This window comes from Eretmochelys imbricata, chromosome 10, assembly GCF_965152235.1.
Source record: "Eretmochelys imbricata isolate rEreImb1 chromosome 10, rEreImb1.hap1, whole genome shotgun sequence".
Taxonomy (NCBI): domain Eukaryota; kingdom Metazoa; phylum Chordata; order Testudines; family Cheloniidae; genus Eretmochelys; species Eretmochelys imbricata.
Window position 1 is genome coordinate 39023597 of NC_135581.1, and position 23279 is coordinate 39046875.

Sequence of the window (23279 nt, forward strand, 5' to 3'; positions counted from 1 at the left end):
GCTCTAGGCCTTAGTCCCTTTGAAGTCAATGGGACTGACAGCATGTGCTCAAGAACTTTGCTGAATCAGGTTCTATGGGTCAAACCAGGTGCAGGTAGAATGGCCTCTTTCTTCAGGCAGGATTTTCACAGACAGGCTCCCATGCCATTGGCTGGTTTTGCCAAAGCCTTTTCCACGACGTGTGGGTGTGTTTCGGTGCAAAATGAGAAGCAGAATTGCTCATGCATTGGTTTCCAGTTCTGATGATGCATGCGCTCAGCCCACTCCCATGTTTAGTCTGAACAGTCACAGTACAGCAAGAAAGTCCCTCAGCGCTGGGACTCGCCTGGCAATGAATCTTGGGATACCAAGGATTGACTTAGCAACTGTGCATTTTTTGTCCCCTCAAGCTGCTTAAATGGAGGGTTGACTAGAAGTCCTGCTGTCCATTAGTCAGTCCTATGTGTATTACTGTTCCGCACAAGGGGAGGGTCTAATTCCCTTTATGTTACTCAGTGTGTGCCCACTCCTAATCATTAGTCTGGGGACCTCCGCCCCAGGGGCCAGGTTCCTGTTAGCACAGAAGGTGCCTTACAACTCTCTTCAGCACAGAGCAAGTGAAGCACGAATGGGGACCACTGCAGGTCTGCATGGGAAGGGGAGAACTCTTGCTAGCTCCAGGCTGGTGGATGTGAGCCCTTGGTGGCGCCATTGTTGCTGCTGGTGATCCCCATTCCCAAGGGTCAGGCTGAATGCCCCTGCCCTCATCGCTCAGTCCAGCGAGACTTCGCAGGGGTTCTCATGAGCCTGGTGCGCATCCTCATAGATACGCCGGAAGTCTTTGTAACGGGGAGCACAGGTAAGCCAGGCCTCCCCAAAGTGCAGCCACCCCATGAAGAGGAAGCTGCCAGGTCCTGGTTTCACTCCACATTGCAGCAGGGTGTGGATGCTGCCCATGGATTTGCTGGATTTGCCGGCAGGCTGGAACAAAGTGAATTTCTGCCTGTGAATGCGCATGGCACTCACGCTGATGATGGATTCCTGCATCTCAACATCATTGGAGACGGTCCGGATGTTGCCACGAATGACTGAGGGGAAAGGTGGTAGGACAGACACAATTACTCATTGATCCAGAGCTAGGAACTGTTGCACTGCTGTGACTTCTGCATCCCTAACTGGGAACACTTAGCTATCTGGTAAAAACTGACTAGGTCCAGGTGGCACAGGCTATCCACTGGGTCACTGCACCAGCCTCTTATTTCTGGAGACCTGGGCCCAAAGGCTGATGTATTTACATGTTCAGCACACTGGCAGCTCTGCATGGGGATGTGGTGCTGGAATAGTTGAAGGGACTGCAGGTCACAATGGAGGTGCATTATAGATTTGTAAGACCAGAAGGAACCACTGTGAGCATCAAGTCTGACCTCCTGCATAACACAGGCCAGAGAACCTCTCCCAGGGATTCCTGCACTGAGCCCAGTTACCAGTGCTTTGTGGGCAGGGGAGCTGCAGGAGAGAATTGAGGTTCACTGGCCAAAATAAGAAGGGGAGATACTTGAGTAAGTCTAGGGGACAGTGGCAAAAACACCCATGCTCAATCCATGCCAGTGCTCTTATCCTTACTACCACGGCTAGAGCTGCATCCCCCGCAGAAGTCTAGTATAGACCAGTGCTCAGTGGGTTCTCTTGTGCTAATCCCCTTGTAATGCAGATGATGGATGTCAAGTGCTGTATTCTAAAGGGATCATCACCATCCGTCTCTCTCTGTTCTAGTTGGGATGTCACTCCATGAAAGAAATGGCTGGTAAGTTGAGAAAGAACACAAAAGAATATCCCACTTCACACAGAGGACAGCCAACCTGGGGAATGTGCTTTTGCTGGGGGTCATTGAATACATAGGCTGGATACTCATGGGCATTTCCTAGCATTCACAGTTATGTACTGAGATAAAGGTTATGAAGCCCCATTCTTCAGTGCATGCACTGATCGCCTGTGAGGGTCAGGAAGGGATTTTCCCCTCCCTGCACATATTATGTGTAATACTGCACAATTAGCTGGGTGCATTCTAGTGGGGTTGGCCTTCCCTGAATCAGCAGGTATTGGCCTCTGCCAGACCACTGGATTTATGATCTGATCTAGCATGGCAAATCCCTTGCTCTTACGTTTGACTTCTTCATTGGCATGGCAACTCTGGACTGGACAGCCAGTGACCCCTGACCCTCCTTCTACTGTTTAGAGATGCAAATTAGGAGCTTAACAGCACGTGCAGGATAATTGGCAACTGTACACTGTGGCACAGCCATGTGTGGACATTTAAATAGGAGCAAGGCTGTTTTCGGCTGCATGGTCACAGCCTGGGAGCAAATGCCTTGGCTTAGCTCTGTCGGCAGCACTTACCACAGGCTACCTGCTGACGGTATTAACTCTGCCATGGCCTGGCCTGCCAGCTATGAGTCAGCTAATTAAGTGGCAGGAACAAAGGGCAATGGCTGGTTTGTTTGCTGTTGTAAAGCTGCCACACTGGGCTCTCTGTGATTCCACACCAACTGCCCCTTGTTTTGCTCAGCATATGGAAAGTTCACACTGCGAATAGCTCCCATGCACATGCTCTGTCAGATCTGGACTATGCCCAACCCTGTGTGTGCGTGCAGGGGCTGGCGAGGATGAAAAGATGGCCCCTCCTTCCCATTTCAAGTGCCTGGCTTCTGTGCTGCAGGAGAAGGAGCTTTTCTGCTTTGCCTATGCTGTTGAATTTCTCCCTCTTCCTCTTTTATTTCTGCACCAATTATTTCACTGGGAAGACCAGTGGAATACAGGGGTGTATGAAAGACTCAACACAGAGTACATTAAGTAACAAATCTGGCCACACAGTACTCCAGCTTTCATTCCAATACTTACTCGAGCGGGGTGGAACATTTTTGACCAAATGACTTTGACTGATATATGCAATTTTGTCAAAGAGGAAACTTTTTGCAGAAACGTATTGGTTTAGCCTGCTTTCATAGGCGAGGCTTTTTTTGGCCAAGGGCTCTCTGGTCACATCTGATGAGGGAAGGGGACTCAGATTGAAAAGCTCACATTTTCCATCCAAAAACAGATGTTTCAACATGATTCAGTTTAGCTAAAACGTGTGAAATGTTCTAATGTGGAACAAAAATAAAGTTCAGAACCTTGAGAACTGCCCCGGAATGAAATTGTTGCACTCTGCACAGCTCTAATGCTTGCCAGAGATTTCCCAAAACTCCTTGGTAAGACGGGGAATAGATTTCAAGGCCTTTTAATCCACCAGCACAGTTCCTTACCACTTGAGATAAGGAAGAATCTCCTTAGTTGTCATAAGGCCTATGACACATAACTGAGCTGTTCTCATTCTCTCTAGTAGAGGCCAGTGCTAAATAGTACTGTGTATTATGTGCTGGTTAGCATGTCTCTTTATCATGGGGACATCAGAGACTGGATTTTTCTTTGTTCTGTGTTTAATTCTTGGATCTACTGATGTCAGACACCCCCGATTCCTGGAAAAAGAACCCTTGGGGGAAGAGAATGTGAAGCAGAAGAGGGCAACAGTAAATGTAGAAATGGCAAAAGCTTACTCACCAAAGTCACTAGTGCAAATGGCCATCAAGATCTCCGTGTTATTACACGGCCGGCATGCCCCTGCAGCATTCAAACAGAGAAAAGTTGTGTTAGAAGTGAGTCCCAGGCTTTCTTCTCAGATATTCCCGAGGCGGGAATGCTGGCTTAATCCCTTTTGTTTGCAGGTGCCACACAGCATCGCCATCTGGCCTCCTCAGACCATCGGGTGCCTGGGGCTCTGCCTTTGTTCTCACAAGGGTTGCTCTGCTGCCCAGTGCCCTCTCGGGGCTCTCTCTACTTGGAAGCTGGCCTCGTGGAATACAGCTTCCCCCTGCAATAGCACCATGCACAAAGGATGTGGATTCTGCAGAGAAAATACAAAGGTCCCAGAGTCAAGCTCAGAGCTTCTGGATTTGTGTGGGGAAAGCTGCAGAGGCAATGTGCTCTGAGGGAGCTCTGCTGAGTCAGGAATTGCAATGAGCTGCTCAGGAGAAGGGAAGAACAAGATAGGGGTTGCTGGTATCCTGTATCCAAGTGCTTCCATGGTGCTCCACAGGATGTGCAAGATGCTTGTGGGCCATTGCAGGCAGAGGTTATGCATGCAGAACATAAGCAGTGCTGGACAGTACCTTCTTCACTGAGGGACAGAGCATCGAACCCTCTGTGGGCAGAGAACAAGTGTGTTGGAGGAAATGTGGGCTGAAGTGTGATCCTCATCATGCTAATGAGCTGTTTAGCTACACTCTCCTCTCTTAGGCCTCACTCCTGCTCCTGGGCAGTCGAAAGTTGGCAGCTGCGCTCTCCCTGCCTTGCTCTGTACTTTGTAGCTTGTGCTCACACATGCAACACCTGTGAGAGTTAGATCAAGAGTCCAGCTTTACCCTTCAGTCAAAATACAACCACTCTGTCAGAGGAAGGTGATGACCCAGGTCAGTGTTTGGGCGTATTGGTTTCCATTCTAGCCTGGCTCCCTTTCCCCAGATCTCTAGCTGCTGACTTCCATCTCTGGTGTAGTACCTGTTTGGGAGACTGCATCCCAATTCCTTACTGTCCCAAGCTCCGCTGAGACAACAGATCCTCCTGTTCCCGCCCACCCCTGCTCTGCACATGGTATGTAAAGGCAGAGTCGGCTTAAGGTCTCCTGGGGCCCTGGTTCAGAGCAAGTGGAGGGACCCTGGCGCCAGAACTGGGGCCCCGCCCATGGCCCAACCCCATTCCACCCCTTCCCTCACAGCCCTGCCCCTGTTTCGCCCACAGTCCCACCCCATTCTGCCCCCCACTTCACCCCCATTCCCACCCCTACCTCCTGTTCGCTCCTTTCTCCCACCCCCACTGCAGCCTCAAGACCAGAGAAGCTCTGTCCCCCCCACCACAGGCCCAGCGCCACAGCGGCGAGTGAGAGCTACTTGAGACTCAGGGCTACAGCGAGGGCTCCAGGTGCTGGGACTTTCCCCGCTGCCCCGTGCTTCTCCTGGGGACCTGGGTCTTGGTGCTGGGGCTTCCCCTGCCTGCCCCACGGCTTCTGCCAGGGCTCCTGGCTTCTGCCGCCCCATAGCAGATTTCTGCTGTGGTGCTTATTTTTCCGGGGCGCCCCAATTGGCTGGGCCCCCTGGGCAAGGGTAATCCACCACTGGCAAAGGTCACTCTCAGCAAAACCCCTCCTTTCTCCATAGTGCAGGGCAGTCTCCACTGAGCAAATGGCCGTGTAAGACAGTGGTTCTCAGCCAGGGGTCCAGGGCCCCCTGGGGAGCTATGAGCAGGTTTCAGGGGGCCCGCCAAGCAGGGCTGGCATTAGACTTGTTGGGGCTCAAGCCCTACTGCATGGCACTGAAGCCCGGGGCCCCAAGTCCCGCCACCTGAGGCTGAAGCTGAAGCCTGAGCAACTTACCTTAGCAGGGTCCTCTGTGGTGTGGCCCTGCTTGCTTCCCCCAGTGCTGGCCCTGGCTTTTATATGCAGAAAACTAGTTGTTGTGGCACATGTAGGCTGTGGAGTTTTTATAGCCTGTTGTGGGGGCCTCAGAAAGAAAAAGACTGAGCACCTCTGGTGTAAGGCACCGTTGAGACTGCTCCACTGCCCCTCCAGAGAGCATAAGGAGTTAAGAGACCAGAGAAAGCACATTTCAGAATTGGTGCACTAGCCGCTGGAACCAGAAAAACAAGTCAAGATACCACTGCCCACCCCTCCGCCCCTGGAGTTCACACTCTGGAGCAGAGACTGAAAGGAATCCTTAAGCTCAGGTGCACATCTGGCTGAGCCAGGCTGCCCCTGGGCTGAGGCCGTGGGGCTGGGCAAGTGCAACAGGACTAACTGCTGTTCATAACCCTCTCTGAGCTTTGCCAGATCTCATGGGCTAACCCTGCTTGGGCCACACACTACTCAGCCAAAAGGGGAATAATATTTAGCATTCATATTTCTCAAGCATTAATTTATCTTTGCATCTCCCTTCCCAAGGACCCAAGGAAGCATTATCCCATTTGGCAGCAAAGAGAGGTAAAGTGATTTGCCCAAAGCAACACAGTGAATTGGCAGCAGAGTGCAGGAACTGAGCTGACAAATTCTTGACTGTTAGCCCTGAATTCAAGTCACTAGACCACATAGCTTCTGTGTATCATGTTCCCCATGGAAAACTTCGTACACTTGCTTCATTTCTGTGGCATGGTGCCCCCCAGAAACACACTCACAGGCTGATGTGTTGTTCCCCATCATCCTACAGTACGACAGTATCTTTCCTGTACAGGCTGTCTGGTGATGTTCCAAGCTGTGTACACCTGAGTTGCAGGCTGGGCGGTCCACACACACATGAGTTTTGGTCCTGCCTGACCTCCAGTTTATAATAGTATTATTATGCATCCCCTCTGCGACCTCTGTCAGTTGGCATCAAGTGGTCCCTGGGTCACAGTGAAGCCTGCTAAACAACCAGTGGGGCCATTGGACGATCGAGATGCTAAAGAAGCACTCAAGGACGATAAGGCCATTGCGGAGAAACTAAACGAATTCTTTGTATCGGTCTTCATGGCTGAGGATGTGAGGGAGATTCCCAAACCTGGGCCATTCTTTTTAGGCAACAAATCTGAGCAAGTGTCCCAGATTGAGGTGTCATTAGAGGAGGTTTTGGAACAAATTGATAAACTAAACAGTAATAAGTCACCAGGCCCAGATGGTATTCACCCAAGAGTTCTGAAGGAACTCAGATGTGAAATTGCAGACCTACTAACTGTAGATTGTAACCTATCGTTTAAATCAGCTTCTGTACCAAATGACTGGAGGATAGCTAATATGATGTCAATTTTTAAAAAGGGCTCCAGAGGTTATCCTGGCAATTACAGGCAAGTAAGCCTGACTTCAGTACCAGGCAAACTGGTTGAAACTATAGTAAAGAATAAAATGGTCAGACATTTAGATGAACATAACTTGTTGGAGAAGAGTCAACATGGTTTTTGTAAAGGGAAATCATGCCTCACCAATATACTAGAATTCTTTGAGGGGGTCAACAAGCATGTGGACATGGGGGATACAGTGAATATAGTGTACTTAGATTTTCAGAAAGCCTTTGACAAGGTCTCTCACCAAAGGCTCTTAAGCAAAGTAAGTTGTCATGGGATGAAAGGGAAGGTCCTCTCATGGATTGGTAACTGGTTAAAAGATAGGAAACAAAGGGTAGGAATAAATGGTCAGTTTTCAGAATGGAGAGAGGTAAATAGTGGTGTCCCTCAGGGGTCTGTACTGGGACCCATCCTATTCAACATATTCATAAATGATCTGGAAAAAGGGCTAAACAGTGAGGTGGCAAAATTTGATACAAAACTACTCAAGATAGTTAAGTCCCAAGCAGACTGCAAAGAGCTACAAAAAGATATCACAAAACCAGGTGACTGGGCAACAAAATGGGAGGTGAAATTCAATGTTGGTAAATGCAAAGTAATGCACATTGGAAAACATAATCCCAATCATACATATAAAATGATGGGGTCTAAATTAGCTTTTACCACTCAAGAAAGAGAGTTGTGGATAGTTCTCTGAAAACATTCACTCAATGTGCAGCAGCAGTCAAAAAAGTGAACAGAATGTTGGGAATCATTACAAATGAGATAGATAATAAGACAGAAAATATCATATTGCCTCTATATAAATCCATGGTATGCCCACATCTTGAATACTGCATGCAGATATGATCGCCCCATCTCAAAAAAGATACATTGGAATAGAAAAGGTTCAGAAAAGGGCACCAAAAATGATTAGGGATATGGAGCTGCTGCCATATGAGGAAATATTAATAAGACGGGGACTTTTCAGCTTGGAAAAGAGATGACTAAGGGGGGATATGGTAGAGGTCTATAAAATCATGACTGGTGTGGAGAAAGTAAGGAAGGATGTGTTATTTACTCCTTCTCATAACACAAGAACTATGGGGTCACCAAATGAAATTAATAGGCAGCAGATTTAAAACAAAAGGAAACATTTGTTTTTTCACACAACGCACAGTAAACCTGTGGAACTCCTTGCCAGAGGATGTTGTGAAGGCTAAGACTATAACAGGGTTCAAAAAAGAACTAGAAGAGTTAATGGAGGATAGGTCCATCAATGGCTATTAGCCAGGATGGGCCAGGGATCATGTCCCTAGCCTCTGTTTGCCAGAAGCTGGAAATGGGAGACAGGGGATGGATCACTTGATGATTACCTGTTCTGTCCATTCCCTCTGGGGCACCTGACATTGGCCACTGTTGGAAGACAGGATACTGGGCTAGATGGACCTTTGGTCTGACCCAGTATGACCATTCTTATGTTCACAGACCCCTCATTCTGCTAGGTGCTGTATGTACACATAGCAAGAGACAGCTCTGACCTAAAGCAGTTACAAGCTAAACAGACAGGATCGATAAGGAGAGGGAGAAAGCAAACATGACCACCCTTGCTTTACAGCTGGGGAACAAAGTGCTTAAATGACTTGCCCAAGGTCAGCCGAGGAGTCTGTGGCAGAGCCAGGAATTGAACCGAATCTCAGGGTGCTGTGTTAAGCACAAGACCATCTTTCCTCCCAGTACAGTTTATCCTTCCCCTAACCTGTCAATCTAAAGGTCTCAAAGCGCTTTACAAAGAGCAATTCATGTATCCTTGCCCCTCCCCTGCATGGTCGTTCATTGTTGGCATCCCCAGTGCAGAGAGCAGGAAACTGAGCAGTTCAGTGACTTGCCCTGGGAACAGAATACAGAGTCCCTGACTCGGAGCACACTCACAGGACCACCGTGTGCCCTTTGAGGAGGAGCCTCTTCTACTACCCATACAAACTGGGAAGTAAGAGCCAAATGAAACTGAACTGGTAACAGCCATTAGGGGAGAGGGGAAGCCCTCTCCATTCTTGGGACATTCTGAACAGGGCCATGAATGCTATTTCTCACCAAGGGGAAATGTTTCCTCTACCCCAACCCCAGTGTTCTTTAATAATCAGAAATACACAGTGATTGACAGCTGCCACAGGAGGAAGGCAATGACATGCTCCCCTTCTGTGATATAGGCTAGAGATGGAGCCAGGGATTTGGCTTGAACCCAAGTTTCCCTTGGTCTGAATGACCCCTACCACATGCATGTCCCTCCCTGGTTCAAACACTGCTGAGCTTTCGAGCTGAGAACCCAGAGTGGGAGGAGAACTTTCCTGGTGTTCAAGGTGCCTGGGATTCAACAGTCGGTTTCTGTCCTCTTATACAGACAGGCTCAGGTTGTCTCTAGGCTCAAGGTTCCCAGACAAGCCCTTGTGGCAGGTGTTGGTGTTATGGTACCTTTACATGGGGTGATGAACCTGACTAGGACAGACTAGCTCTCCAGGCAGGGAGGGGTATGCTAGCTCTGTGGCAAAATACTGCTAATTCACCCAGCCCACAGCTTCCAGATCTTTGTGCTCTTTCCCTGACCCAGGGGTCAGCTCTGCTGCCATCGGAGGTGTTCCTATGGCTGGGAAGGAGAAGAGGGGGGAGGAGCACCATTGCTGCAGGGCCAGGCTATTTCTTTCCAAATCCCCTTTCCTGAAAAACCAGTCACACTAATCCCGTGTTTAGGGTTCACAGGGCGCTGCAAGGGAGCAACCCTTGCCATTCCCATGTGGAGAATGCCGGGGTTGCCATGGCAACCAGGAGAGCCCCTTATCTCTGGGGTGGCTGAATGGCAGGGATGTCCCTCACGGGCTGCAGAGTGGACTTTTGTTAGCTCAGTCGTGGAGCGAGATGGCACTGATTAAACATGTCTATAGGAGCTGCTTTGAGATCCTCCTCCGGCTCCTGGCTTCGCTCTCTAAACACGCTCAGGAAAAGAGGCCAGCTTGGGTTGCCATCCCCTCCCTGTCCCTGACAGGAGGCCCACATCATGCGGGTCCTTTAGCAGCCAGTAGCTGGAACCTCCTACAGCCTGTGCCTCTTTGCAGCCTGGAGCAGCAAGAAACCCAAGAAGATTCCCACTGACCAAAATGCTCCTACTGTGTAACAGCTGCGTGGCTCAGGGCCCTGCTATTGCGGTCAATAATGGGCAAAATCCTGGCACCCTGACTCAAGCAAAACTTCCCATTGTCTTCATTAATCGAGGGGAATTTTGCCTGAATGCAAACTAAGTAAGGCCTTGAGGACTGATCTTTTAATAACTAATTATCCTGTGAAGTATATCAGCAGTAGTACCCTGATCTTACAGAGAGGGAAGCTGAAGTACAAAGAGGTGAAGCAATTTGCCCAAGGTTATGCAGTGAGTGAGTCAGTGTCAGAATCAGAAATAGAACCCAGGAGTCCTGGGTCCTTGTGTCCTGCTTCAGCCAGCCTCCCTCTCTAAAAGGATGCGCACAAGTCTAGATTTTTAGCTGGCCCTGGTAGAACAATGCAGTAAGGAATCTCATCCTGCTGGAGCAGCAGCTCATGTCAGGAGGACACTGTTGTGGTGGATCTCACCCTCCTTGCCCAGTGAGGGAGGAGACTGGCAAAGTCACAGGACAGGACAGGAGGGCAATACAGATTAGCAGCGGAATTGGTTAATAGTCCTGGTGTAACCCACACACCTCCTGGGTGTGGTGTTCTGTTCCCTCTCGTGGCACCAAGACTACTTAGAGAGAGAGATTAGTGAGTCTTCTTTACAGACTTGGCTGTATGGCTTTTAGATCATGCAGTAGAGGCTCATACATTTAGCTCCAGAAGTCCCAGGTTCTTTCCCGCCCACCGATGGCCAGGGTCTGTCAGTGTTACACTTGCACCCTGTGGAGCCATGCCACTGGCTATTTACCTTCCATGCTGAGGTTGCTGGAGGGCAGCGAGAGGCGTGAGTTCCAGTCTCCCCGCAGCTCATAGCGGAAGGCAGCAATCCGACGGCTGATGTCCTGGTGCAGGGTAGACTGAAGGAACAGTGCCACTTTCTCCTGGGGCAGCCAGGTGAAGCAGCGCACCCTGCGGCGAAGGGAGGCATCTGCCTCAGACAACAGCAGCTCCAGGATCCCATTCCTCTCCAGATAGATCTGAGCTCCTCGGAAGGTGCTGGAGGGCTTGATACAGGTGGTGACCTGCCTGGGGCTCTTCCCTTTGGCTGCAGTGCTCATGGGGAGGCGAGGGGAGAGGCTGAGGCGTAAAGCCCCGGCTGGGTACAGCCACTCAAGTGAGCCCTCAGCACAGTGTAGAGAGATCTGCTCCACGCTGCCCGATTCCTGGGACAGGCCACTGCGAGGGGAGAACAAACGCATGTTACCATATTACTAGTCCAGTGGTTCTCAACTTATTACACATTGTGGGCCGCATATGTGGCCCACAATGTGTTAGCTGGGCCGCAGGGGCCAAGTGGCAGGGCAGCAGCAGTCCGGACCCCTGCCATGTGGGGCTGGCTTCCCACCCCAGACCCTTGCCGCATGGCTGCTCCGGACTCCCACCACATGTCTGCCCTGGACCCCAGAGCTTGTGGGGCTGGGTGACTGTCTGCCCCAGACCCCCACCACATGGCTGCCCTGAACCTCAGCGCTTGCAGGGCCGGGCCGCTGCCCCGGACCCCATGAGGTGGGTTGGCAGCCCTGGACCCCTGCCATGCAGCTTCCCTGGACTGGGGCCGGCTGGCTGCCCCAGACCCTGGAGCTCACGGGGCCGGCCGCCTGCCCCAACCCCAGACCCCTGCTGCGTGGGGTGGGCTGGCTTCCCTGACCCTGGACCCCTGCCGTGCAGGGCTGGCCAGTTGCCCCGACCCCGGATCCTCGCCCTGTAGCTGCCCTGGACCCCAGAGTTTGCGGGGCCAGGCAGCTGCCCCAGGCCCCAACCCTGTGGGGCCAGCTGGCAGCCCCAGACACCTGACTCCACGGGGCTGGCTGGCAACCTGAACCCCGGACTCCCACCACATGGGGTGGGCTGGCAGCCCTTACCCTGACCCCGCCACGCTAGGCGGTGGGCAGCCCGGATCCCTCCGCACCGAGAACCTGGCAGACCCTGGCATGCAGGCAGACTTTAGCACACAGCTGAGCTGGGCCACAGCTGTGTGCTAATTGGGCTGCATGCAGCCATGGGCCCTGGGGTGAGAACCACTGTACTAGCCCATTGGCACAAGGCTCTCTATCCCAGCATGCTCCAGGGCCACTTCAGCTCCCAATTGTCTCGCCATGCAGCAGATTAAACTAGCATCCAATGGCCACAGCTACCAGCACTGACTCCACTTGCCAAGAGCCTTGGGAGTAGGACTAGGCCCTGATCCTCTAAGGTATTTAAGTTAGATGCCTAACTCCCACTCAAATCAATTGGATGTAAGCACTTAACTCCCTTGCAGGATGTGGGTTTTAGTGACTGGGGCACTCCATGACGGAGCTAGAGTGTGGGCTTGTAACAAAGAGTCAGGCTGAACACTTTTCTGACTGCTCCTTTTGTCTTCCTCCTCCAGTTCTGGGCTGACTTCATGCTTACTCGCTCCTTCCTTGTGGAGCAGCCTGCTCAATTACTGTGCGACCAGCTTGGAAATCACCTGTTCCAGGTGGAGATGGATCTGAGTCAGACCCTGGATCCCCAAATCCACTGCCCCTATCCAAATTTCTTAGCTGTTCCTCATTTTTTCTCTGGGTGCTGAACCCAGACCTTGGCTCCGGACACCCTGATGCTTTGGTGAAGTTCAGACGCAAATGCAGCGCTGGGGGCCCCCTTCTCTACCTCACTGCAGAAGCAGCATGACAATCATAGAATCCTAGGCTAGCAGGGACTGCAAGAGTCAGCTAGTCTAACCCCCTGCCAAGATGCAGCATTATGAGGTGGAAAGGCTCCAGGGAATGAAGCTGCTCTTATCCCTATTATATCAGCATCTCCCAACCAAAGACACCACTAAGCTTGAATACATGGCATAGCAGGCTCCAGGCCTGGACGTCTCATGCTCTTCTTTATCCAAATTATGCCTGATCTTCCCAAGAGATGAACATCCTCCTCTTTCCCTAAGACTTTATCTTCTTTCTGGCTGCCTGGCCACCACCAAACTCCTCCTTTCCATGGCCAGAATTTTCAAGCCTGGCCTCTGATTGTGAGGGGAGGCCCTCAATTTTTGGGAGGGGGGGCTAATATCTTGAACCTCATTGTCTGAGCTACTGGGCCCCAGCAGCTTGTAGAGATTTCACTTGTGGATGTTCAGCACCTCCTGGTTCAAGAGGCCTCTAGAGCAGTGGTTCTTAACCTTTACTGCAGCCTGCACCCCTTTGGTTCTCAAAACATGTTCTCTCACCTCTTATCAAAAATCATTGAAGTAGGTCAGTTCTTTAAACGTAGATATATTTTTGTTTGTATATTACAGTAATCGTTAAATGTATAATGTTAATAAATACATAAGTTTGATGAAACAAAGTAGTTGTACTTACGTGCCTGTGCTCAATTTGTGTTTTCGATGATTTACCTTCTGAAAAAATCTGGCATGTCTCGCACCCCCAGGGGGTGCATGCACCCCAGGTTAAGAACCACTGCTCTAGAGGGTACCTGCAAATCACTGGCCTCTGTGACATTGTTGGCCTGAGGTTTTGTCATAATCATTGAGTTTGGGTCCAGAAGTGGCCACCAGATCATCTAGTCTTATCTCCTGCATATCCCAGGCCTCAGACACCACTCAGGAGCTTTTGTTGTCTCCTGGCTTTTGCTTTGCTAACTGAGAGGACAGGAGCTTGGTACAGGGAGTCTGCATGGGACCCTGCTCAGCAAGGGCCCTGGCAGACATAAACGTGCCTGCCACGGTGGGTGTGGCTCTAGGGGGGAGGTATCAGGCTGAAGGACCAACTCCACCACAGCCTCTTGTGGCATCAGTTGTGTCTGCCCTATAGTTCATGTCTGAAAGCTGTCCGATGACTAAGCTGGTTAGATCCCGCTGCAGCAGCTGGTTAATCACTGACCCATTTCTTACCCACCAGACTGACAGATTATAAAGAGTCCTCCAGGCCCTAATAGTTGCCATATGGTGATGTTCAGTGACCTGCTGCCAACTCTTGTGATACTGAGGGATTTTCTTAGCACCCCAGCTCCTGGAGCCAAGTGAGTATGTGAGACTCCCAGCTTTCTTTTCTTTTTTTAAAAAAGGATGTTTGTATCTCTTGAGGCTGCAGAGCAAAGCTTGAAAACATGAAGGGAGCACAGCTTAAAGGCTCAGAAACCAGAAGGCAAATGCAAAGAGCCCAAAATTTATTATTTAAAAAAAAAAAAAATCCTGATTTTTTTGTGCCTGACTCACAATTTTTGAATGCCTCAGGCTGGCCATAGTGGGCATGTTGGAGGGAAAGTGAGCCTGGGGGACACGTGATAGAACCAGCTCAGCTACTGCACCAGAGCCTTTCCTTCCAGAATAAATGGCAATGTATAGTGTTCCCCTTACTCAAAGGTGAACCCAAGGGGTTTGGCTGAGAAGAGACGGAGAAGGCTGGAGCCCCATACAGCTGGGCAAACTCCTAAGAGGTGTCCATCGAAAGGCAGAGGGAGCTCACAGAGAAGGACAGGTTGTGGGGGCAGTGGGGGTAGCTTGCCCCTGCGCCCGCCTGTTGTCTTTTACAAATTAAAGCCCAGCTTTCTCCTGAATCCGAGATGGGATTTACTCTGCTTTCCTTGTGCAAGAAGAGATTTGAGGCCATTCAGAGTAAACTTAGTTGAGCAGCAGGCCTGCAGATGCTTGCTGTGGGCAAAGTCATCCTGCTGCTCTACTACGCTGCTGCCTTGTATACATCTCTAGGCACGTGGAGTGTGCACAGTATAAACAACAGAGAGTGCAGAGGGGAGTCCCCCTTCCTGGAGGATGGCCTATGGCCTCCACTTTTCTCCATGCTGGCGTTTAGTATCTATAGCCACTCCTGACACCTTAACCTAGCCCCTCCCTGTGGGCCTGGAACAACCGTTTGGTGCAGGAACTCAGTGTCCTTCAGCGACATTCCCCTGCAGGGAAGGCAGAATTTTAAGGCTCCATGATTGTATTTTGTACCTCTCCTTTGGTGTTTGATAGCCCTTTTTAGCTAAGGATCTCCAAGTGCATTAAGCAATCAAACAATTAATCATCGGTCCCCCTTCCCCCACGATGAGGTGGGTTAGACAGGTAAAGTGAGACACAGAGAGACTTGTGCAAGGTCATACCATGAGCCTGAAGCACAGCCTAGGCAGCCCAGCTCCTAATCACATTCCTGACCCACAAGACCATCTTTTATCTGTAACGCAAATGAAGATACATTAGAATCCCATATGTGAGAACAGAATGGAGGCTCTGAGAGGCAGCATGTACTAATGGATAGGGCACCCAGCTGGGACCATTAGAGCAAACACATAGCAGGATACAATCTCTGCCCCAAAGTGGTTGCAGTAGAGAAGACAGGCAAAGGATTGCAGGGGAAACCAAAGCACAGAGCAGGAATGTGACTTGCCAAGTAGCAGAGACAGGAATAGAACTAGGTCTTCTTAGTCATAGTTTAGTGTCCAATCCAGTCTACCTCCTGGGTTTTTTTTAAACAAAAAAAATTATAATATAAAACTACTGTGTTGTTCTATAGTGCTTTCCACCCAAAGAACTCAAAGCAGGCAGGGATATATAAGGAGCACTTCACACCTGTATTGAAATACCTTTGATATGAAACACAACAGTTGCTAAGCTATAGTGTGACTGTGCGCTGTTAGTTGAAGTGCAGAAAACTGTAGCTGTATCTGATTTAAACTATAGGTAAGATTTGGAAGGCTAATTACCTGCTTTGGAATTTGGTCCATACACACAACGCTGACAAAGAATGCCAGGGGATCATTAATGAGAACAAGTGGCCAGGATCTTGGTTTGCTGTCTTATCTCAAAAGTGCTAAGAAGCTTAAGAAAGAAAAATAATCTTTAGGTTTTTTCAATGGGGTCTCTCGTCCAAGTACTGACCCAGCCCAACTCTGTGTCGTTTGAGAAAGTGCATACATTAAGCTAGTAGGGCTTGCAGTCTACTAGCCAGCAAGTCTTCCCCAGTGTTCTATTCTAATACAAGTTGAGTCTTTGACCAGGGAAAGGAGGGAGAGAAATATCTGCCCAGGTTGGTCCCCCAAAATTGTGAATCTGTAACCAGGCCCCATAACAAAACAGTGAAATCTACAGAGTTACAGCCTGGCAGGAAAAACTAGTTCAGTCGTTCACTAGATATTCACATATGATCCAAAAGAGGGACCAAGTCATTTATTTAGAAACCTTTTCAGGGCTACTGATTCTGTTAAATCTCTGCTGTAAAAGCAAAAGCCAAACTTTTCTAAAGTAGTTCCAAAGCTTTTGGAGCAGTAAGAGTGTGATAATATGAGTACTTCTCCATTCTTTGCACTATCAAGCAAGCAAAAGTCTCAGCAGGAGGTAGAAGGGCATGAGTCTTTAATCTAGACTGAACCAGTGACAGTCACTTGACCTGTTTTTGCTCCTTTGTAGTTAACTCATCTGTAGAACTGCACATAGGCAAAAACACTGAGAAACAGATGCTGCCACTGAACTATCTTGGGTATCAGAGTAGCAGCCGTGTTAGTCTGTATTCGCAAAAAGAAAAGGAGTACTTGTGGCACCTTAGAGACTAACAAATTTATTTGAGCATAAGCTTTCGTGAGCTGCAGCTCTCTTCATCACTTCAGGCCCCACTATCCTAGGCACTGTACCCACACAATGAAAAGGTGTTCCAAGCCCCAGGGCTCTTACAGTAACTGCTTGACAAACCTTGCTTTGTTCTCGGATCTGAACAATGTTTGTGGTTTTAAATGACTCCTTGGCCTGGGAGTTCTGCAACCTCCCAACAAAATCATGTCAAAGAGCAATTTGGCTCATGTATTAAAGCAGGCTGCTCAGAGGCTTTCTATTTTGAGGTTTTCACTTGAGTTCTTTTCCTATGAAAGCAGGCAGCATGGTGTATTTGGAAAGGATTAGCTACTACTGCATCCGATTTTATTGTTCACTATTGATATTATTATGAAGTGCAAAACAGTTAGGTTGGAGAGGACAGGGAATCAAGAAACTGCAAGTGGCAGAGGTCTGTAACTCTCACATGTCCCTGTAACACTGCAGGGAGTAAGATCACTGTTTAATTCTAGGGGGCAGCTTTGACCTTGCAAGGGGGCATGCCATAAAGATGAGAAAAACTAAACAAACTCCAGCACTTTCACTTCTTTACTCCTTTCTCCCCTCCTGCCACCTTACAAAGAAACAATAAGAGGCCTGCAGCCCTAGGATGCAATAAAACAATCATCACACCAAGTAAAACCCACCACTACGGAGCACAGAGAAGCTGGAGTAGCCAGCGGGAGGGTTTATGTGATGCAGAGACCATAACCTCTGCCGGAGGACACAAGATGCTGCCCCTCACAGAGAGACGGTTTGGGAGGATGGATGTTGTTCTCTCAGACTGGATTTAAGTTAAAACCTTGTAAGCTTTCATCTAGCTAGCTTTGAGGGAGATACTTTCCCCCTCTGATAGCAGTCGGGGAATGGGGGGTAGAGGACAGAACCCAAACCATCACCTCCTTAGAGGAAAGCAATCTATTTTCCCCAGAGGCTCTGTGAAAGTTAAACTCAATTGACTAAAAATGGCAGCCACAAGAACTGGAATTTTCCTTTTCTCAAACATAAAGTGGAAACTCAATTATTTCCCTGGGCATACGTTAGTAAGAAGAATGCAAACTTCTGGTTAAAAGCTCCTCTCCTTTACACCATTGACTTCAGTGGGTTTACTCCTGATTGACACCAGGATAAGTGCGACCAGAATCAGGCCCCCCTCTTGATACTTATAACAGCTCAGCCAGAACATGCACTACCCCATCCACCAGCTCCTAAACACCCGAAACGCTGCTGCACCAGCCCTTTTCATGAATACCCATCCGGCCGTCCAAACTCCCACTGAGGACAATGGGGCTGGAAGATATGAGCCTGCATTACTAACAGAAAGTTATCTGAGTTTCTGGACAAAGCAGATAGTTTCCCACCATAGGGCACATTTAGCACAGTGCGATCTCTGGCGATCCTTGCCGATGGTTACTTATTTTTAATTGAGGACCGAAGTTCGTACCTCCCCCTCCAGCTGCACTGGTCTTCTGAATAACTGCAAAGGACCGTATCCAGGACACCAAGGCAAAGAGCCCACAGCACCAAAGGCATCTTCTCTGAGATTTCGTCTCCCAATAAAGCAGAAGGAGGAATCAAATGCCAGAGACTACAGTAAATCCTTCCCCAACAGACACCATGCTGGAATGTGCGTGGGGAGTTAACGCCTGCATGTCTCCGCCATCCATCTCCCCAGGCCTCCGCCGCAAAAGTTGTCAGGATGCAAAGCAGGATTTCCCTCCTTCCTCCTGCTAGTCCGGAGTGATGCTGTGATTCAGAGCCAGGGGACAAGCAGCCGAGATGAAAGTGACCAGAAGGCTCATTGTGAAATTGACTAAGGTGTCCACAGATTGCTGGTCAGATTCAACGACGGTGGACTAAGGGAAGAATGCGTGTGGGGCGGGGGGGAAGGAGATGATTTGCCATTCTCCAATCGGAGCAGGACTCGGAAACTTTCAGCCAATCGGAGCAGAGAGAAGGATGAGGGGTGGGCTCCCTTTCTCCATTAACAACTAGAATTTGAGAACAATATAATGAAATAGAAAAAAAGAGTGAAAAGGCTGATTTGAAGTGATTGTTGTCCAGATGCGAGGAGTTCAGCACACAGACAGCTGATGGTGTGCACAGTGATTTGAGGGAAGGAGGATGCTTAATTTTTGAGAAAGGTTTGGGGAAATATATATACTGCTGATTGATTAAATGGTAAAATATACATGAACACAACTTGTAAACAAACCTCTTTCTATTATACAGACACACAACATGAATAAAACACTGAATCAATGAGTCTTTTGCACATAGGATCTGACCTCCCTAGGACTAATATTTATCTTGGAAAATGTAATTGTCAAATCTGTGGTTTTGAGGTAAGTTACACAGGAAATGCCAGCTTGGGTAGATCTAATCAGGATGCAGGTTGCTTGAATTATAAATGATATTTACAATATAAGTTAAGTAATATCAAATTATGCATAAAGGGCCAAATTTGATGTCCCTGCTCAGTTTTTATTCCATCCTTATTCAGAGCATGAAGCCAATAGAGCTGTGTACAATCTTAAAAAAGGTTCTTTTAATCTGATCATCTAACTTTGTAACAGGTATTTTGCCTGGACTTAGAACTTCAGAATTTGGCCCACTGTGTATCTGACCCAACCCTTCTTTTTGTCTGTAGCAATGGAATAGAATTGCATTACAGATTTGTTAAGAGCTCTGAAAACATACAGGGAATGCATTCCCCATTACCCAGTTGTTGCTGTTATTAGCCTGTTCATCAGCATAGCATAAAACTCCTTTATTTTTTTTTGCAAAAGCCATTCCTAATGATTTTATTTTTTTCAGACGCTATTGTCCCAGGTCCACAAGCCCTGCAATTAATTAAGTTTCCATTGGAGTTATAGCCCGCCAAAATGTTTGAAATAAACATGGAACAATTGCAATGCAATGATACAGGCAAGAGAACAAAGTCTCTAGGGAGAGGGTGGAGCAGAATGGTAATGAGGGATTGTAAATTTGGATGGAAGAAAGAAAGAAAGGGAAGGGAAGGGGGGTTGGGGTAGGGAAAAGGAGGCTGCAATCTGGATTCAGAGCCCTCAGGCCATGAAATGATACTGAAAGAAGTCAATCTGTTGGAATCCATAGAAAATGAATCCAGTCTGAAAGCGATGGCATGGTCCATTATTATGCTCTTGTCTGATAATAAACCAGCAGCAGAAGTTTAAGGTGGAACAAGTCCTGGGGGAAAGCTTGTGAGTAGAAAGGAGCCAGAGGAGAGATGCACACAGACCAGATGCTGTTGTAAAATTAGTGTCTTGGTATGTCAGATACACTGCCCCAGTCACAGTGACCGTCAGCCCAGAAGTTGGCATGTTTGTTGGGTAAGATCCTTTTAGTGCATGGATCTGATCAAGATTTCCTTCAGCGTGGAAAACCCATTTCACATTCATCTGTCTGGGTTTGTATATGGCCCACATCCCCATAGAATCTGAGCACCTCACAATCATTAAAGGATTTTATACTCACAACAGCCCTGTGAGAGTGGGTTATGTTATCTAGCCACTGTTTGATCAATAGGGAAACGGGGCGCAGGGGTGGATTAAATTATTTTCTTAAGGTCTCAAAGGAAGTGTATAGCTGAGCCAGAAGCTGAACCTAAGTCCTCATAATCCCAGTATCCTATCCACTAGGCCACCTTTCCCCTACTTCTATTGACAGTTTAGGTAACCTGCACCCAGCTAAGAACAGCCAGAGCCACAAAACTTGGATTCAGAGCCAAACATTTCCCACATTTTAGGGAAAGGGATTTGGGTTCAGACTTGTCTCTGTTTAAGAGAGGAATTATTTAGCAGCCCCAGACAAGGGTGCCACTGACACAGCCGTTGGCAGTGCCCCTTGGGATAATTGGCTTGTTGGCCAAACCTTAGTGAGTACAACTGGTTTAGCTCATGCGTCTGATGAAAACATTGTCTATATCAATACTGTTGTTTGTCTTCAAGCAGGTATATTTTGCAATGGGCTGTGACAACCTATCACTTTAAGGTTGTCACAGAAGCAGTTCCATCCTTCACTGTGATGGCAAAGAGAGAATTCAGACCTCCTGCTCCAAAAACACAAGCCCTTGACCACTTGTGCTGAAGGTGAGTTTCTCTTAGCAGTATAGGGCCTATGATATATCATTGAGCAGTTCTGATTCCATCCACTAGATGGCAGCAGCACATATACCTAGTGGCTAGTTCATCACAATGTTTTCATTTCACAATTGTATACTACAGCCAATGTAAAATACTAAATAATTTAAGAGCTACAAAGAGATCACACTTAACATCCATATACTTACATCCTCAAACATTACTTTTTACAACTGAGACCTCATATAACAGAGGTGTGCACTAGCCTCATTTTACTAATGGGGAAGCTGAAACTAAGAGCTTAAGGATATGTCTACACTGCAATTAGACACCTGTAGCTGGCCAATGCCAGCTGATTCATGCTCATGGGACTTGGGCTAAGGGACTTTTAATTGTAGTGTGTAAACATTTGGGTTCAGGTTGGAGCCTGGGTTCTAGGACCCTGCGAGGTGGGAGGGTCCCGGCGCTCAAGCTGCAGCCCAAGTCTGAACATCTACATTGCAATTAAACAGCCCTGGAACCTGAGCCCCGTGAGCCCGAGTCAGCCGGCATGGGCAGCTGTGAGTATCTCATTGCAGTGTAGCCATACCTGAAGTGACTTGCTGAAGGTCACAGTACAAAGGCAGTGGCAGAGTGGGGTTAAATGCCAGAAACTTATGAATGAGTGTCCTGTGTTCAACTTCAATCAACTTGACAATGCTGCCCCGCAAACGAGCCCCATGGCTCAGGGTTATGCCCCTCCATACTTCCCCAAGTTCCTAAGCATGTGTCTATTAATCCTGGGGTAGGAGAGGGCTGGACAGGTAGGGCAGGCCTAATGCTGCCTTCTAGGCCAAGTCGCTTCTCCAAGCAAATGAACAAGGCTGAGGTACAGCCCTTTTTTAATGCAAATGCTGACAGGTCCCGTTGCTATAGTGGCACTGAAATGATCTGCACATGCCGGGCATGAGGCAGTGATGCCCAGAGGAAAGCCCCTCTTCCTGTGATCTCACTGACCTTTGGGAGATCCTTTGGGCCACACCATGGCTAAGACAGAGAAGGGTTTCTACATCAAACTGATTTTTTTCAATGGCTCCTTCTGTCTCTGTGCTACTCCGTGTCATAGGAGGAGCTGGTGAGGCCTTGCTTAGTGCTGACCAGAGTATTGTAATAAAAATCCCCCCACTCACCCAGAGGCAGATTACGGTTTTGCGGGGCCCTGGGCCAGAGCCAGAGGGGGCCCCTCCCCACCCCTTCCGCCTGAGGTCCCCCCTCTCCCCTCTGCATTCCTGCTGGGGAAATGGACTCAGGGCACAGGGACTTTCCCCACTCTGCCTGCCTGGTGCTCTTGCCAGGGAGCAGGGTCAGGGTGCGGGGGCTTGCCCCACTCCCTGACAGGAGCGCTAGCCAGGCAGAGTGAGACAAGCCCCTGCACCCCGACCCCGCTCTCAGCAGGAGCGCCGGGCAGGAGGAGTGGGTTGGGGTGCAGGGGCGCCCATTTTTCCAGGGCCCCCCAGTCTGCCAGGTGGGGCCCACTAGGTTTGCTCAGTTTAGTCCAGAGGAAGAGGAGCTCCATGGGTGATGAGGGGTTGGACAAGCTGGCTGCTGCTCCGGTTTTAGGTTCCTCCTGCAGATGTTTTATTTCAGACTGTATTGTGTCCCCCTGGGAGAACATTTGCCCAGGCTCCCCAAGAAACACTAGCCTTGCTACTATGTGGTGACGCCCACTGGGGCCCGTAAGCCTCTATTGTCAAAGTATAATCCCCCTCCCCCGCGCCCCTAGTTCATTGCTGAGTCGCCTATTGTGTCCGGTATTCCCAGATGGCAGCCTGTAACCAGGGCTCTTTCATTAGCTATTTAACCTCCGGCCTGGAGCTGATACAGCTGTGCTCTTCAGGGGCTAGGCAGTACTCTTGCCTCCTGGCATTTCCCTTGTCACAAGGAGGCAGCTACCTTTATTTGAAAGCAGCCATGCAACAGGAGCTGCAGTCCCCACACAAGTCCCTTTCACAACGTCACGCCCACCTGGGTACCCACAACAACCTGCACAAAAATACTCTCTGGTTTTCCCCTGATCTCATGCAACCCTAGCTTCTGTTTGAATGTTCTGGTGGGCCTTGGCATGTGGACATGGCCCCTCCCTCAGCCACCGGCCCTACCCATAAACACAAGTGTGGAGGCTGGTGATTTGTGATCTCCAAGGCTAAACCCCATCCCCTCTTCATTCTGATCTGGGTCTCCTGGATCCTCACTTAACAGCCTCTCTGAACCTGAGATTCCCCCACTCCATTCACCCCATCCCTGACAAAGGGATGGGCCTAGCTGAATCATGTACAAGGATGGATTTATGTCTTATGCATGGTCCAGAAAGGTAGGAGAATCTGGGCTCCAGCCCCTGCTTGACCACTTTTCTTGTTATTGACATAGGGTTATCAACTTTCTGATTGCAGAAAACCGAACAACCCTGCCCTGCACCCTCCTGAGGCCCCACCCCTGCCATATCCCTTCTCGTAGTCCTGCCCCCCCTCCCCATCCCCCCTCCCTCCATTGCTCACTCTCCCTGACCCTTGCTCATTTTCACTGGGCTG

The 23279-nt window shown here is 49.1% G+C and overlaps 1 protein-coding gene across 1 annotated transcript; it reads right to left on the bottom strand.

Moving 5' to 3' along the window:
* Window positions 1–750: 750 nt before the first annotated feature.
* Window positions 751–18142, bottom strand: METRN (meteorin, glial cell differentiation regulator). Its single transcript, XM_077829137.1, has 4 exons — window positions 18054–18142; window positions 10808–11235; window positions 3577–3636; window positions 751–1067 (listed from the first exon to the last, which is right to left on the bottom strand). The coding sequence occupies exons 1-4, from the start codon at window positions 18140–18142 to the stop codon at window positions 751–753; spliced, it is 894 nt and encodes a 297-aa protein (XP_077685263.1).
* Window positions 18143–23279: the final 5137 nt, after the last annotated feature.

Coding starts and splice junctions, on each gene's coding strand:
- METRN (XM_077829137.1), bottom strand. CDS start 18,142: ATGCCTTTGGTGCTGTGGGCTCTTTGCCTTGGTGTCCTGGATACGGTC. Junction 11,236..18,053: donor CAGTGCAGCTGGAGGGGGAG/GTACGAACTTCG, acceptor CTCCCCTCGCAG/TGGCCTGTCCCAGGAATCGG. Junction 3,637..10,807: donor CAGCAACCTCAGCATGGAAG/GTAAATAGCCAG, acceptor TGAATGCTGCAG/GGGCATGCCGGCCGTGTAAT.